This window comes from Urtica dioica, chromosome 12, assembly GCF_054948205.1.
Source record: "Urtica dioica subsp. dioica isolate 48M chromosome 12, U.dioica_male_clone48M_v1_H2, whole genome shotgun sequence".
Classification (NCBI taxonomy): Eukaryota; Viridiplantae; Streptophyta; class Magnoliopsida; order Rosales; family Urticaceae; genus Urtica; species Urtica dioica.
Genome location: NC_142767.1, coordinates 18,195,073 through 18,210,662, shown reverse-complemented (window position 1 = coordinate 18,210,662; position 15,590 = coordinate 18,195,073). Strand labels below are relative to the sequence as shown.

The window sequence follows — 15,590 nt, the reverse complement described above, 5'->3', positions numbered from 1 at the left end:
TTTTGTTTTCTTCCTTAAATCACCTGTCTGTTATTGTCCTGCATTGTGATGTTTACATTAATACACATTTCAAGTTTGCAATAAATTAAAGGTCACCTTTTTTTCAACGATGTCTCTATCATTGATTCGATACCGCTGTCAATTTTTCAAGTGCAGTATTTTCAAGTGATATTTCTGCTTTAGAAGAAGTTAAAATGTTAAGCAAATCTTTTAGACTTCAGTATAAATCGGACTATACATCTTAAAATTCGTGACTACTTTAGGTGAATTCTCAATTAAAATAAAAAATAGAAATGCTACTACTGATCTGAGCTCCGGTTCGGGAGTACCAACCTATCTTACAACTACGTTGGATAGTGATGCAAAAGATGAACCAACAAGAAGAATCAAACCAAGCTGTCTCGGCCCAAATGGAGTACCATCCGAGCTTGAATCTGTTTGGGTGTGGGTATTATCACTCGGTAACTCAGCTGGACTTATTTGTACTTTAAGCTCCTGATCGCTCGGGGATGGGTGTTGGAACTCCTTGGCCGCATGAATTTCAGGCTCGCCTATACATTTCATGGGGTCCGATACAACTCGTAGGTCGGCTAGAGACCCGAGTTCAAGCTGTCCTATAGGGTCAACTCGGAACCTCAGTTCTGTTTGCCTCCTTAGAGCAGCTAGGAACCCCACTTTGTAAGAAAACGTCAGACGAACTCTATTAAAGAAAATGAATGGCAAGCAGTAAAAATAACCGATTGATTAAAAGAAAAAATGGTAAAATTTGAGTTTTAATATCAATTATTAACCGAACTGAATAAGGCAGTCAACGAAATTTTTACCATCAAATTATATTTTGGTCGATAATTTATTTTCATTCAGATAAAAAGCCAAACAAGACATTTATTTACCGGATAAAAGTTTTAAATGATTTTTTTTTTTTTATTAAAAATGAAAAATCGAATAGAAAAACCGTAAAAAAAACTTTAGAAAAATATTCTATGTTTAAAAAATAAAAATATACACAAAAAGTACGCGGCGGGGAAGCTAGATCATCAACAATATCCGAGAATTCAAAGACGTCACTGAGAACTATTGATTATTTTTATATTAAAAAGTCTATTGGTACCGAATAGAACACGTCTGAATGTCTAAATACACCGATAATAAATTAGAGCAATAGTGTTTTAAAAGTACAATATTTTCAAATTAATTATTGTTTTAAATAATTTTGGTAAGAAAATCCAAACTTTCGTATTAATCCATCAAAATATCAGGACAAACAAATAAGTTAAGTTTTTTTTTTGGCATATTGTCATTGCCAATCAATAGGCTTGTAATGAGTAAACCTATAATGGGTTCAATCAATAGGTTTTTTTTTTGGCATATTGTCATTGCCAATCAATAGGCTTGTAATGAGTAAACAAAAGTGGAACTAGGATAGCCTAGTGGTAATTCCACACCATCTCCTGTGTGGAGGTCGTGGGTTCAATCCCCACCGCAGCAAAAAGCTGCCTTAAAAAAAAAATGAGTAAACCTATAATTACGATTTCAACTTTTTTAGCCGTCATTCACACATACCATTTGGGGTTTTATAATAAACCATAATCTTAACCATATTAAAAAATAATAATTTTCTTATTTTTTTTCATCTCATTCATGCTCTAATACTCATGATGGCAAGTTTGGAATTTTTTTTTTTTTTTAATGGAAGCTTATAGTTGTAAGGTAAGATTTGAGTTTGATGTGTATTTTACCTTCTTTTGTTTATTTGCATTTTAGAACATAGAAAAATTATGTCCACTAGTAAATATGCTTCGGGTGAAGAAGAAGAAGAAGAAGAAGAAGAAGAAGAAGAAGAAGAAGAAGAAGAAGTAGTTGATTTTCAAAAATTAGATCTTGAAAAATTTATTAAAAAACGATTTAGTAATCAACACAGGTGAATAAAATATAAAGAAGTGAGCGAGTATTACATTTTATTTTGTATTTTATGAAAGCTATGTATTATTTAAATATTTATTAAAAAATAACGACCAAGGCTTATACTTTTCTTATCAATTTGTTATATCATTATTGATTTTTTTTTAATAAGGAACCGTTTTTTAGATTTCAGTTCAGGCCCGATAAATGTTGGGCCGACCTTGACTTAGACCTTCTAAATTTTGAGGCCCAAAGCAATAGCGCTGGAGCCGGCCATGGTGAAACAAATAGGTCCTAAGTAGTACTCAAAAATTTAAATTTCTATAAACATATTCATTGACAATCAGCCATGTTGTTACATTAATTGGCGATTTAATGTTGGCAAAATATTTAAAGAATCGTGATATATTATTTCGGATAGAATTGTGTCTTGTTACGATTATTCAGGAAGCGTTACAGTTTCTGTTGTAACAGTTTGCACAACAATTACGGCCCATTCACTTTTGGGCTTTTCTATTCCGAATTGAAGTATGATTCCAGTGTGCATTGATGATATAATGGGCTGGTGATCCTAATCCGACTTCAAAATTCGTTTTGACCTAATTTTCTCTATAAATAGGTCATAACCACACCATCTTCACTCACGCCTTTGGAGAGATTTATTTGAGTGTTTTAGCTGAGCTTAGAACGACCTGTGTTCAAGCTTTTAATGTGTCTTTTACCTCTGCTTTGTTGCCTATATACGGGTGATTGTATTAGAAGCTAGAGGTTAGGTTTTTCAATTGTTTTTGTTGGGAAACACGTTTAGAAGTCTCGGGAGAGATATTCTGTGGGAATCGAGGGGATCTCGAACTTAGGGGGAGCCTGAGTTGCTGTTGAAGATGATAGACGTAGGTTGGGTAGCTAGCGAGGGAGTCGTTGAGTGTAAATCCGTATTGTACCACGTTATCATAGTAAATTGCTTTCCACCGGGCAAAGGCCCTCCAGACGTAGGCACGAATTGCCGAACTGGGTTACCAACTCTGGTGTCTATTTATTATTTCCGCACTCATATCGTTTATCTTTTGTTTCTCTAAATTTCAGCAACTGTCGCACTTTTTGTTACAAACACTTTCTGAAACAGTTTCAGTAATTTCAAGCCAACTTTTGTTAGTTTGGTTAAAATAATAATGAGACTCGGTGCTATGCTATGCTAGTATAAATTAAATTTTTACGTATAATTTTTTGCATATGACTCCCGACAATGTATTAGATTTCTTCTGAAATTTCACTAAATTCTTCATAAAAAAAAAAAAAAAAAAAAAAAAAAAAAAAAAAAAACGATTTAAATTTAAACGACATATATTTTTTTAAAAAAACTTGAAAACGACATAAACAAACTTAAGACCGAGTAAGTAAAAGGAATTTAAAGTAATGGATAAAACACAAGTTCGACTTGTTTAGAAAAACAATCAACTTTTCCAAATAGGAATCCTAATTCGACAATGCTTTTGTTTACCTATAAAATAACACCTCGAAACCACTTTCATTATTCACTCCACACAACACAATCGCCGATCATCGACTCACACCAAACCAAACCATGGCTACCAAAACAAACTTCATCGTCCTCTTTCTCTTCTCTCTCTTCATCTCCGCCGCCGCCACGGCCATGCCGGATTCTCCGGCCGCCGTGTGCGCCTCCACCCTCTACCCAAGAGTCTGCCGGTCCTTCTTCGCCTCCGTCGAATCTCCGGCGGCAGTGTCTCCGTACTATCACGAGAGACAGTTTCTCATCGAAAGAGCTCTGAGAGTGTCCTCTCTCGTCCACCGCCGCCTCGGAAACACCACCCACTCCGACGCCGCGGCGGCGGTGGAGGACTGCCGTGAGCTCTTCCAAGACAACGTCGAGCTCATCAACTCCGTCGCCGACGATCTCCGCTCGCTCGAACTCGAATACAGCCACGACGCCGTTCACCGCGTTCGGACCCGACTCAGCGCCGTCGTAGCCAACGGCCGAACCTGCCGCGAGGGCTTACCGGAGAGTGTGAGGAATCACGAGTCGGTGGTCACTGCTTTGAGTCAGTCCCAGAGAGTCTACAGCGTCGCTTTGGGGTTAGTCACTCAGGCGCTGAGTCAACGATCGCCGCCGCACCGGAGAAACTCCGGCGGAGGACATCACCACCACCACCACCACCACCACAGCCACCACCACAATGCAGGCCAATCTCCGCCGGCGCCGATCAGAGTGACTCAAAGCTCAACTCCGCCTCCGGCGAGGGTCTCCAGCGACGGAATTCGGAGTGACTCGCCGGCGCCTGCGGTGGTTCCGGCGCCGATAATGCCGGAGGGGATGCAATCGCTGACTGACGTGATTAAGGTACCGTACGTGCATGTGTACTTATTATTGATAATTTGTATCGCTTTATTATATGAACAGTCCAAATTAGTTGCGTTATAGCTAGCTAGGCACCTAGTAATACTATAAAGGAATTACGTTCATTACTTGCATGGATGTTTTCTTACTATGCTTTGCCTTTCCGTACTATTATTAATTAGTTTGCTTACAGTTGATTGCATCCAATTGATATACTTTTAGCTTTAGGTTTATTATATTGGGAAGTTATTCAATAAAACATAAAATAAATTTTATAGTTCTACTGCTACCCTAATTATTTCTGATTGTATACAATTACAAATTTATTGTATCTCTATCACGTAACTGTAGTAATATGATGATATTGTTCAAATTATTTATTCTGCTATATTGTTTGATAAAAGTCAAAGTGAGCAATATTTGCACCCATCAATTTTAAATAATTTGTTTTAACGTGTATTTTTTTTTCTTCTTCTAATTTTTAAAGAGTTTGAAGAAACCATCCAAGTGTCTAACGTGCAAACCGGGAAGATTGTATCTTCAAGGACTACGAGGGAACGGAATTCCAGTGGGTGACGCCGTGACTGTCAGCAAAGACCGCACCGGAGATTTCGAATCCATCTCAGACGCAATCAACTCTGCGCCGTATAGATTAAAGCCTAAAGATGGCTATTTCGTCATATACGCCAAAAAAGGAGAGTACAAAGAATACGTCAGCATTACGAGACACAAAACCAACATACTTTTGCTCGGCGACGGAATAAACAACACCATCATCACCGGCAACCGGAGCAACGCCACTGGCTGGGGTACTTCAAACTCGGCCACTTTCGGTAAGTTAAAAATTTACATAAATGCCCTCTTCAATTTTTTATATTCCGATTCTAACGGCAAAGCCCTATAAAAAAAAATACGCACAGGTGTCCGAGGAGACCGGTTCATCGCGATCGGCGTGACGTTCCGGAACACGTACGGCCCGGGATCCATGGCTGTGGCGGTGCGGAACCAGGCGGACCAGTCGGCGTTCTTCCGGTGCAGCTTCGAGGGATACCAAGACACGCTCTTCGCGCACTCGGGGAACCAATTCTACCGCGAGTGCCATGTGTACGGCACCATCGACTTCGTCTTTGGCGACGCGGCCGCGGTCCTCCAGAAGTGCCACGTCATCGGGCGGCGCCCGGGCCGCGGCGAGACGGTGGTGGTTTCGGCGCAGAGCCGCGAGCAGAGCGACGAGGCCACGGGGATTTCGTTCCACAACTGCACGGTGGACTCGGCGGAGCCGGGGTCGGGGCTGGTGTTTCTGGGCCGGCCGTGGAGGCCGTACTCGAGGGTGGTTTTCATGCAGTCGTATTTGGGTGAGGCGGTGGATCCGAGGGGTTGGATGGAGTGGGACACGAATCAGACGGAGCACAGCACGGTGTACTACGGCGAGTATCAGAATAACGGCCCCGGCTCCGGGATCGACGGCAGGGTTGACTGGCCCGGGGTCACGAGAAACTTGACTGACTCCGCGGCCGAGTCGTTTACGGTTCGCAGTTTGACAAACGGCGGATCTTGGCTTCCGGATATGGACATACCTTTCGACATTGGCATGATATAGATTCTTCTTCCTCGGGACAATTTTTTTATTTTTCTCTGTTTATATTTTTAGGTTTTTTTTTAGGTTGATTTTTTTTTTGTTGTGATATGCAGCCAGCTTAAGTGAGCTGGAATTTGAGGAAACTGCATTATTTATTTTTGTTGATTATTGATGTATTTTGGGTAAATTGGTACATTCAAATAGTAGTTGCTTTTGTTATGCACTTGTGTTAATTCCTAACTATATTAACTCAAGGGTATGGGAATGAATACGAAGGTTATATGAAAAGGTTAAGAGAAGAAACAAGTGATGGAATGACCTAGAAAGAACATTAGCAAGATTTATAAGGAATATAGAGGAAAGCTACGAAGTAAAGCAAAGCAAAGCAATGCATGAGTAGTTACACACCTAAGTGTTAAGTATGGCGTACTATTTGCAGACCTTATTGACAATCAGTTTATGGAATTCTAATTGGAAAAAATAAAAAAAAAGATCCCCCTAGACTTGAGCTTTTAATCAATTAGCAAATAAGCATAAACTTTCACCGTTTAGGTTGGAATCAATAATTTTGAGTTTTGACGTTATCTTTTTCTGATTTTCTCTGTTCTAAGTTTAAGAGCCAAATCAAATGACTGTCTAATATGAGAACTTGAACCCATTACACATTGACATCTACCCAACAATAAAAATAAAATAAAAAAAACACTAATGTACAAGAACTCTCTTACCAGTAAGCTTTCAGAGTGTAAAATCCTTATAAATTGTGATCTGAGAGTAATCAACAGGAAATAGGAATACACTTTTTATGTAAACAAATCAGGGAGTTTTACGATCACTACCGGTTTCTTCTATTGCTCGCTCGAACTTCATTTCAACTCTCTTTCCTGCAACAGCAAACACTTATTCATCAGAATATTTGTCCAAATATTTATCCCCTACTTTTTTTCGCCCTCACTTTCACTACAATTAAAAAGGGTAAAATCACCTAGACCTGTAGTTAAAAAAATAAAAAAAAAATAATACTCACTTCCTCTTTCTTCGGTCGATCCCACTATTTCTGATATCAGATTTCCCAACAGAAGATCCCGGCGGGTTGTTAGCAAATTGCATCGGAGAGAGACCGGTGGCGGCGGTGGGAACGGTGGTTGCCGCCGGGACAGGTGGCGGGGTCGGCACAGGCGGAGCCGCTGGGGGCTCGGGAAGTGGTCTCGGTAATATGTGTTTCAGTCTGTTGTTTCTATAGTTCTTCCAGAAGTAAAATTGCTGTCTGTGCGCCAATTCCTATAAGTTATGAACCCCAAAAAAAATTGGTAAAAAATGCTCTTATATAACACATGACAGCAAGTTATCAACTTCATAGTTCCAAAAATTAAGAAATAAAAAAATAAAATAAACCAACTCAAACAGGTTTTTTGAAAAGGATATTTGAATTGGTATATCTTCCTATTTCTGATTAAAAACTAATAAAAATGTTAGGACCTGAGATATTAAGGGTAGCATAATAAAATAGTATATAGTTAGGGGGTTAATTATAGAATTTAACGGGCCTGAAAATTCTTCCGCAAGGAAGTAATTCCTATTTGGGACCTCTCGAATGTCCGACACCAGTCATTATAATTCCTTTTGCTCTTATCCCGATTAATACAAAATATGGAACAGCGGTTTAATTTATAACTCAAAACAGTTACTTAAACTGACTTTATCCCGAAATGTTATTCGATGGGTGGGAATTAAGATCGCAAACAGACTAAGCTAATGGTCAAAAACTCACCTTGTTTCCAGGATGAGCCATTGCGGTACGGAAGTTTGCATTTTGGAGAAGTTCGAGAAAAAATAAGCAATGGGGGTACCTGAAAATCAGCCAAGAAAGTGAATACACAGATTCACAAGATATAATTCAAGGACGGAAGAAAAAATAGTAGGGTTAGAGCTCACATTATAAACTTGACATATTCGGGCCGTTGCCAATACTGAAGATACTTTAAGTAACCAATGAATGCTTCATCTTCGAAATACCGATTCTGAGCCAAATCTGTATAAAAAAAAAAATATAAAAAAAAAAAAAAACCCGAGGTAATTTAAAAAGAGTTCAACTTGATTAAGACGCAGAGATATTCAGAGACATGATTGAGAAACGGAAAAGACTTACAGTGTATATACGTAGGATTAGCTAGGCATTGAACGAATTCCAATTCAAGCAAGAGCCTTTGTCGTCCATCATCGGGATCCTTGTACACGCTCTTTCGCCTGCAAAATCTCCAAATTTTCACACAATTGTTGTTTCGCACACAATCGAACTCGGTCCTTAACCACACAACTTCAAACGTAGATTAGGGCTTAAGAAATCATCAACATTTGGGGTCGAGACAGCGAACAGCAGATTAATATAAGCTCTTCATATCGTTTTTCTCACGTTTTCTCGGAAATCAAACAGAGAGAAAAGCGGAGAGGAATCTATTTAGAAATGAGAAGCGCAGTGGAAACTTACGAATTCGAAGTGTCTTCCGAAGAATCGCTCTCTTTGCCTGACGCCATTGAAAGAAAGTTCCGAAAATTCTTGTTTCCCAGAAGCTGGTTGATGACTGGACTTGGGTGCGATGAGTAGATCTAATTGAAGTCCATATTCTCTTACAATTGGGCCTTATTAAGGAACGTTTATTTGGGGAAAAATAAATTACGTAACTATGAGTCTATGACACATAAATTCCTAAATTCTCAAGTGTGATTGGAATACTTTAAATATCTGGACAAAAATGTCTTTGAGATTATGCTTCATATTTATTTTGTCCGTTTCCTTTGTTTTATTATTTTCGTGAATACTATCGCCTCCGACGAGTATAAAATAGTAACTTGTTTTTTTAAAAGAATATGAAGACATAATTAAACCCGGGCTATATGGTACGAAAGATGAATGGAAATCCCTTCCTTCCGGCCTTGAAATTCGAGCAGAATGATTCCTTCCGCGGGAAAGTGTGAGTGGAAGGATTTCCTTCCAGTGGATGAGCGGATGTTGACTTCCACCAACGGGAATGATTTTTTCCACACGTATAGCTTTATTTTTTATGTTTTTTTAAAAATAAAAATTATGAGCCATTCAATTTGAGGGAATTGCAAATCCAACGGCTCTAAATTGTGCAAAAAAATGATTATGACCGGAAGGAAATTTATTTCCATATACATTGAATGGAAATTTCATTTCCAAATCCAGTGAAATTTCGGTCAATATTGCAAAGAATAATTCCTTCCAAATCCGAAATTCCATGACTCATGGAAATTGAAATGCATTTCCTTCCGCATACAATAAATTATGTATTTTTAAGTAAGAATAATCAGCGAGATATTATAAGATTTTTTTTTTAAAAAAATATGGTAACTCGAATTATGTTCACGGTGCTGGAGAGTTAGCTTATTATTTCTAAATAGCTCAAATTTTAAAACCTTCTACTAATACTTCTGTATTTTTTTGGCAACTTTTTCAATATTTTAAATTAAATTGTTTTAACACAAAGTAAAATGTTACATTAACCTATGCCATTAAATAAAGAAAAATTAGTCGATCTAAGCCACATCAAACGTTGCAATTATAATCTAGCCAACGTTTCGTTTAATTTTCGAATCTAGCCAAATTTGATGACGTGTCATATTTATGTAAGATGATATTTACTATATTAGTCTTGGTTTGGTTTCAAAAATACTAGCCAACATTTTGAAACTTGGTTTTGTAGCCGAATTTGTTATATTCGGTTTATATTTCGAATTTTAAAAAAAATTCTATACTTGGCAAAGTTGGTTATTGAGCGTTTTTTTCTTTAATGAACATTATAGCCGTGTAAGCAAATACAGTGTAAATGTTCGTAAATTTTTGTTAATCTCCGTTGCTTTATTAATTTATGTTAATTATGGTAAATTTACATATGTGCAGATAGAGCCGATTTATTTCCTTTCCTTTAATATACATTTAATACGGTATTTTTGTTTTCCAAATTTATTTTCTAATTTTGAAAGGGATTTTATCATAATTACGTGTATTCATTATCTTGTTTGACTTATTCAATCAAATAAATATTTCCTTTCCCTTTTAATTACATCACCGAATCTCATATTATGAATTCAAAAAGCTGAAATTAAATTGCTGAAATTATAACCGTGTAAGTAAATACAATGTAAATGTTTGTAAATTTTTGTTAATCTCCGCTGATTTGTTAATTTCTGTTAATTATGGTAATTTTTTTGTGCATTTATTGCATTAAATTTTATCTTTTAATTACATCACCGAATCTCCTATTAAATTAGCTAAATATCCAATTAAATTGCGAAAAAATATGAAATTAATTGGCTGTATACAATTCAAACCGGTCAAACGTGGGCTAGTGTTTTGATCAAGTAAGTATAAGAAAAATGGTAAATTAGGTATTTTATATCCGTAAATTTCAGTAAATGACTAGATTGCAAAATTTACCAAACGTTGGCTAGATTCCAAAAACCATGTTTCAAAATGGTTACGTTGCTAGTTTACCCTTAAATAAAGGAAAAATAAAAAGTCAAATAGAACAATAAATAACAATAATTTTTTTTTGTTGTAAAAAGTGGTATATATGAAATGAAAACTAAATATGCTATTTGAGGTATTAAGTTTGAAACAGTTCCACTTTACTTTATCTGCCTTCAATGGTCAGCACTGGAGACGATAAATTAGGAAAAATGCCTCTTTCTTTTTAAACTTAATCCCTCGAATTGCCTCCTTTACTTTTTTATTCCTCCATGTATAGTAAATATATATTTTTGCTATACTTTGCAGGATCTATCTTCTTATTTATTTATTACTATTGTCAAGACATTTGTGGCCTATAATAAAACTTGGAAAAACGAGCCCAAAAAAATAACCTCGTCTTGAGAGTTTACTTGATTTCGATCGCCAGTCCGGTTTGAACAATATATCACTTCACTGCATGACCTACCAATACTAAAAATTTTATGCTGTACTCAACTCCAAATTTCAGTCCAAGTCAATCTTGATAATTAGAGACTTCTTACATAATTAAAGCTAGATTCCCAATACCCTCAATGGTAAAACACCTCATGAACGAATACGACCCATTCATGTTAAATTTTCCAGTCTCGGCTTAAAAAAGATTACAAATGTAAAAGAGTGATTATAACTAAGAATTTTCCAATCACACGCTAATAATAGGTATTTTTTATCCTCTTGAAAACATATAGTTGCGTCGTCTCACATCTCCTGAATATGATAAATCTCTTCTCTGCATTGTCCCAATTCAAGAAAATATGAAATTGGCCACTGCTGAAGCAAATGACAAGTTCTTACAGGCACAGAAACATTTTCGGGGCAGTCCTTTTTTCTGTTAAAGCCTCCCAGCCCCGAGTGATCATCTAAATCCTCAGTATGGTCTGTACCTCATCGGTCGCCTGAACCTTGGAACCCTCCTGAAAATTAGAGAGACCAAACATTGAATACAAAACCTTTTCTGTAATATATATTTCTGGGGAAACATTAGACAATACACTAAATAGTTTTTAAAACGGGTTCTTCTTCTTAAGGCTTCAAGTGCTGAATCGCAACAACCCATTTAAAGGCAATTATTTAGGACCAAAAACTGAAGCGAACAGACAAAATAATCTGAAATGTTTGGGCTTTTGATCATATCTTGAGGCATTTATCATACCTAAACAAGAAATGACAGCTATGCCTATCTAATTGACCTTATATTACAAAACATAAATTTTCGAGATTATGAAGATTTATGTCCTCACCCATAGCCATAAGTTGGGTAGAAAACTCCTCCGGGAGGCATGAATGGCCTCCGGGGTCGGGAGAACGGAGAGAAGGGACCGCCGCCCCTCCTTCCTCGAAACTGCTTCAATCCAGGAACATTTGTCCTCTTAGCAGAGACCTATCGACGTTCACGAGCATAATGACCATCAAAAGACTGAACGATGATTATTATTATTACTATTATTATTATTATTATTAAGTGGGTAAGAATATGGGAGAAAACTAGGGAACCTTTATTTGACGACCGTGCAACTCTGATTCATTTAACAAGAGAGCATTTTGAACGGCATCAACTTCAACAAACTCGACATAGGCGAATCCTTTTGGTTGTCCGAACTTGTCTGTCAAGATTGTGACTCTGTTGACAGTTCCGCAAGACTGAAAATGTTGTTGGACTTCCTCCGGCGTGCACGCATAGTCGACCTTCACTCAAGAAATACAAGTTAAGGCTTTAAACATTATGTTCTCCAAAAGAATAAAAAGTACATAATACACACATGAGTGAGCTTGAACAACATATTGTTCTTGTATAGAAACCTTAAATTTCATACAAAGAAAGCTTGGATATAAAAAAATTAAAACTAGCATTTAGTTAGTCCTAAATACGTTTTAAATATATTTAAGCCTAGGGTTTTAAAAATAGATATTTAAAACTAGAAAGTCTTAGCCCTAGGGGTTGATCCAGTGGTAAGATTCTAGGGAATTTATCAGTCATCGGTTCGATTATCCAAGGTGCAACAATTGGGGACACTGGGATAGTCTCCCAGTCTATAATGCTAGGCCTCGTGGATTTAGATAGGATTAACCCAGACACCACAGTTACAAAGAAAACTAGGGTTTAGTCCCTAGCTACGGATTTCTAGGCGAAGACCTTTAGAGAGGCTAGAACCCAGAGCCTCTGGGAAATAAACCAAGGACTTGGCCGCTAAAATCACATACAGCACTTTCCTCAAGCAAGTTGATTTCATGATTGATTACAACTGATGCCTGAACTAAACTAGACTAAGGGATAAAGTCCATATAACTAAGCAAAAAACTGTCTAGCAGAGAATACGTAACGATAAAACTAAGCTATCAAAACTGTCTTGCAGAGGATATGTTACTATGAGCAGGGTAACAATGAAACTAAATTAGCTTTCACAGAGTATTAAGGACTTCAAGTAATGCCATCCATAAAGATCTCATGTCCCAGAGTACCTTTCTTTCAACCCTCCAAACAGTAAACCAAAGTGTATTACAAACTCATGGAGAATCAAGCCCATCATCTCATGTGAGGACCCATGTTCCAATGTACTCATACAAATCCTAACAAGTTCTAGAGATTAATAAACAATGACGCAGCGGAAACAGAGTGGAATCCAGTTTATTGTAGATAAGAAGAAGAAAAAAAGATGGAAGTCTTGATATAAACAAAGTGGAATCCAGTTTATTGCAAATTAAGTAGAAGAAAAAAAGATGAAAAACTCATATGACCGATATAAACAAAGTGGAATCCTAAAAACACAAAATGCTACAATGTACACATTAAAATTCTTACAGACTCTCGAGACTACAAAATAATGAATTCTGCTCAGCGATTCACTTTGCAGTAAATTAAGAAGAAAATTAAAAAGATGGGATCCTCACATTACCGACGTAAATCGAACGGGCATCCACCTCCTCTTTTTCAGCTTGAGTTGCAGATGTATTGGATGGATCTAAACATATATTCAAACGAAATCAAAACATGTACCAGTGATGATCTCGCACTGTGACTAAACGAAGCATATGACACATCGCAAATTCAGATACATCGTGAAACAAAAATTTATTTCACAAAGTTAGTACTTTGTAAAAACATGGAAACCCCCAAAATTTTAGAGTAAATTGAAACACATCGCCAAATAAACTCAAATTTTTCATAAGATTCTTATCAGTGTTACTAATCTTGCTTAATTAGAAGCTCATTTAGCCTATCAAACAATTCAAAAGATCTTTACAAAAAAAAACAACGAAAACATGTCTCTAAGTATCTTCAAATTCACTGCTAAAAACGTGCAATTCATATATGAGAGAAGAAGAAAAACAGACATTTTAACCTAAAATCTAAAAATCACACACAAATATAAATATATATGTATGTATATATATATATATATATATATATACATACATACCTTGTACAGCGCCCATCTCCTTCTCGACCTTGGCCTGCATCTCGCGAAGAGCACCGGCTTCTTCCTCCATCTCCTTCAGCCTCTTTTTCATATCCTCCAAGTCCTGCCAAACAACAAACCCTAGACCGATTAAAACCAGATCACGAGCCGCCAAAGAGCAAGAGGAAGAGAAAGAATAGGTGCCTTGGAGTTAGGGTCGTCGTATTCCTCTTGACCTTCCACGTCGTTTTCAGTCCGTTCGTAATCAGCTTCCATGTCGCCGTCGTCGCCGGGAATCTCAGCGCCGTAGACCTCGTGCTCTTGCTCGTCCTCCATAGTTACTCAATCTGAAACGAATTATTCGGTTTCGATTTCGGAAGTACGGACTTTAGGACTGGTTGTGTTGGGTTGAGTTGAGTTAGGGCACAAATATTATATATTTAGGGGCGATAGTTCGTTTGAGTGGTTGAAGAAGAAAGGGTTAATCTCGGAATTTGGTCGTGATATTATGCTCTTTTCTTATTGAAATTTATAACTAGACCGCTTTAAACATATGATTTTAAATCTATTCTAAGTTTGATAATTTTTAGGCATATAGTCAAATGATTTATGTGTCAATAATTAAGGTCTGATTTGACCTTATTTATTAATAAATTCGTCATTTTTTCTCTAATTTTTTTCAATTTTTTTTTTTCATCAAAATTTCAAAAATTCATATATTTCTCATACGAACTCGAAATTGAGTGATTTTAGATCCTACAAATTCGTGGCGTCGAGATATTCAAAAATAAACTCATTGTGTTTGATGAAAAATTATGTTTAATGCATCATATTTACGTTTCCATATATTTTTTTGATAATTTCAAAAAATTTCAGTTATTTCTATATTTGAGGTAATAATGTGATTTTTCTACATCCATTATATTAAACATGATTTTTCATCAAACACAATGGATCTATTTTTGAAGATCTAGGCGTCACGAATCCGTAAGATTTGGAATCACTCAATTTCGAGTTCATATGAGATATATATGGTTTTTTGAAGTTTTTATGTAAAAAAAAATAAGTGTAGGAAAAAAGTATGAGAGAGAAAATGACGAATTTGGTAATAAATAAGGGCAAATCAGACCTTAATTATTGTCACATAAACTTGTTCGTTATTTCCTAAAAAGTTGTGAAACGTAGACTAAAAACAAATTTCATAGTTTCATTTTGCCTAGTTTGCTACACTGCCCTTTCTTATTTTTGTTTTATCAAATATAAATTTAAATATGATTTCTTTTTAGATAAATGTATAGACACTGAAGAAAATCCATGTGCACTGCTCATGTCATCATTCATTTATTTTATTTTGGATGTGTTTGATATATTTATCTACTAAGAGGTATACTATTTCATGATAACATCAAATATTATGACATTTTAAGAAATTTAATTAAATAGTTGTATTTAATAAGATCTTTTTGTTTCATCTACATTATATATGAAAATAGATGTTATATATTATAATGAAGCTATAATTAATTTTTTTAATTAGACATGACATTATTGCGTCTAAAGTCTTGTGGTAATCGCTTAGATGATTGAAATACATTATAAATTATTGTGTGACGTTACATTATAAATTATTATAAAGATATGATCGTGTTATATATTTCGGGGCCGATAGTTCGTTTCCTATGGTTGAAGAAGAAATGGTCAATCTCGGAATTTCGCTATGTGGGTGATATTATGCTCTTTTCTTATTTTTGTTTTATCAAATATAAATTTTAATATGATTTTTTATAGATAAATGTATAGACATCCGGAGAGAACGCCGGCGAC

At 36.2% G+C, this 15,590-nt stretch overlaps 2 protein-coding genes across 3 annotated transcripts; both read right to left on the bottom strand.

Moving 5' to 3' along the window:
- Positions 1–6,548: 6,548 nt before the first annotated feature.
- Positions 6,549–8,440, bottom strand: MED31 (SOH1 family protein). 2 transcript variants are annotated; one of them, XM_089603390.1, is made up of 6 exons: positions 8,326–8,440; positions 7,987–8,084; positions 7,773–7,869; positions 7,609–7,687; positions 6,865–7,118; positions 6,549–6,721 (listed from the first exon to the last, which is right to left on the bottom strand). In XM_089603390.1, the coding sequence occupies exons 1-6, from the start codon at positions 8,370–8,372 to the stop codon at positions 6,709–6,711; spliced, it is 588 nt and encodes a 195-aa protein (XP_089459516.1). In that variant the 5' UTR covers positions 8,373–8,440; the 3' UTR covers positions 6,549–6,708. The 2 variants fall into 2 exon arrangements, with proteins under 2 accessions (XP_089459516.1, XP_089459517.1); XM_089603391.1 differs by lacking the exon at positions 6,549–6,721 and having other exon boundaries at positions 6,861–7,118.
- Positions 8,441–10,864: 2,424 nt separating this feature from the next.
- PABN1 (polyadenylate-binding protein 1) lies at positions 10,865–14,105 on the bottom strand. Its single transcript, XM_089603279.1, has 6 exons — positions 13,971–14,105; positions 13,788–13,890; positions 13,258–13,328; positions 11,863–12,054; positions 11,610–11,749; positions 10,865–11,282 (listed from the first exon to the last, which is right to left on the bottom strand). Exons 1-6 carry the CDS (start codon positions 14,100–14,102, stop codon positions 11,237–11,239), a joined length of 684 nt encoding a protein of 227 aa, XP_089459405.1. The 5' UTR covers positions 14,103–14,105; the 3' UTR covers positions 10,865–11,236.
- Between the last annotated feature and the right edge of the window lie 1,485 nt (positions 14,106–15,590).